At 57.2% G+C, this 769-nt stretch overlaps 1 protein-coding gene across 1 annotated transcript in view; it reads left to right on the forward strand.

The window, feature by feature from the left end:
• Window positions 1-756, forward strand: part of LOC103581876 (sialic acid-binding Ig-like lectin 14) — a gene marked incomplete at its 3' end in the record, with an annotated part of 1,135 nt that extends 379 nt beyond the window's left edge. Inside the window, 2 exon segments of the mRNA XM_008563603.1 lie at window positions 93-394; window positions 683-756. Coding sequence (XP_008561825.1) covers window positions 93-394; window positions 683-756 — 376 coding nt within the window.
• Between the last annotated feature and the right edge of the window lie 13 nt (window positions 757-769).

Consider the following 769-nt stretch of genomic DNA (forward strand, 5'->3'; position numbering starts at 1 on the left):
AGATACAGGACCTAGGGCCAGCTCAAGCCATGAGGTCCTGGTCGCTCTCAGGGTCTCACTGTGGGTCTCTCCCCCTGCCCCCTGGGGCACAGGCATCTCCCTCTCTCCTCCTCAGCCCTGACAGAGAAACCCAACATCCACTTCCTGGAGCCTCTGGAGTCTGGCCGCCCCGTGAACCTGAGTTGCAGCCTGCCAGGTTCCTGCGAAGGGGGACGACCTCTCATATTCTCCTGGAAGGGGGATGCTCTTACTTCAGTGGGCCCTGGGACCCTCCATTCCTCCGTTCTCATCCCCACCCTCAAGACCCAGGACCATGGCACCAGCCTTACCTGTCAGGTGAAACGCCAAGGAGCTCAGGTGACCACAGAGAGAACAGTTCAGCTGAATGTCTCCTGTGAGTGGTTGGGAGGGATGGCTGGGTTCCCGAGGGCAGTGGGAGTTGGGTGCATGGATGAGTGTGTGTGTGTGTGTGTGTGTGTGTGTGTGTAGGAGGGAGGGAGAAAGAGAATGATAATCTGGGAAACTTCATGTGTGGATCTGAGCCTTAAAAGTCTAGGTGGGGAGTGGGCCAGGACAGCCATCCCCACCTTCTGGGTTTCCATGGCCCATCTTTGGTACCTCCAGGGCCCACACCCATCCCCCTTCTCACCTCTGAAGCCACAGCTGTATCTTTCTATACCAGATGCTCCACAGAACCTCACCATCCACATCTTCAGAAATGGCACAGGTAAGAAAGAACGTCTCCTCTCCAGGGCTGTGATGGGAGCCC

Source organism: Galeopterus variegatus, unplaced genomic scaffold (genome assembly GCF_000696425.1).
Source record: "Galeopterus variegatus unplaced genomic scaffold, G_variegatus-3.0.2 Scaffold14163, whole genome shotgun sequence".
Taxonomy (NCBI): domain Eukaryota; kingdom Metazoa; phylum Chordata; class Mammalia; order Dermoptera; family Cynocephalidae; genus Galeopterus; species Galeopterus variegatus.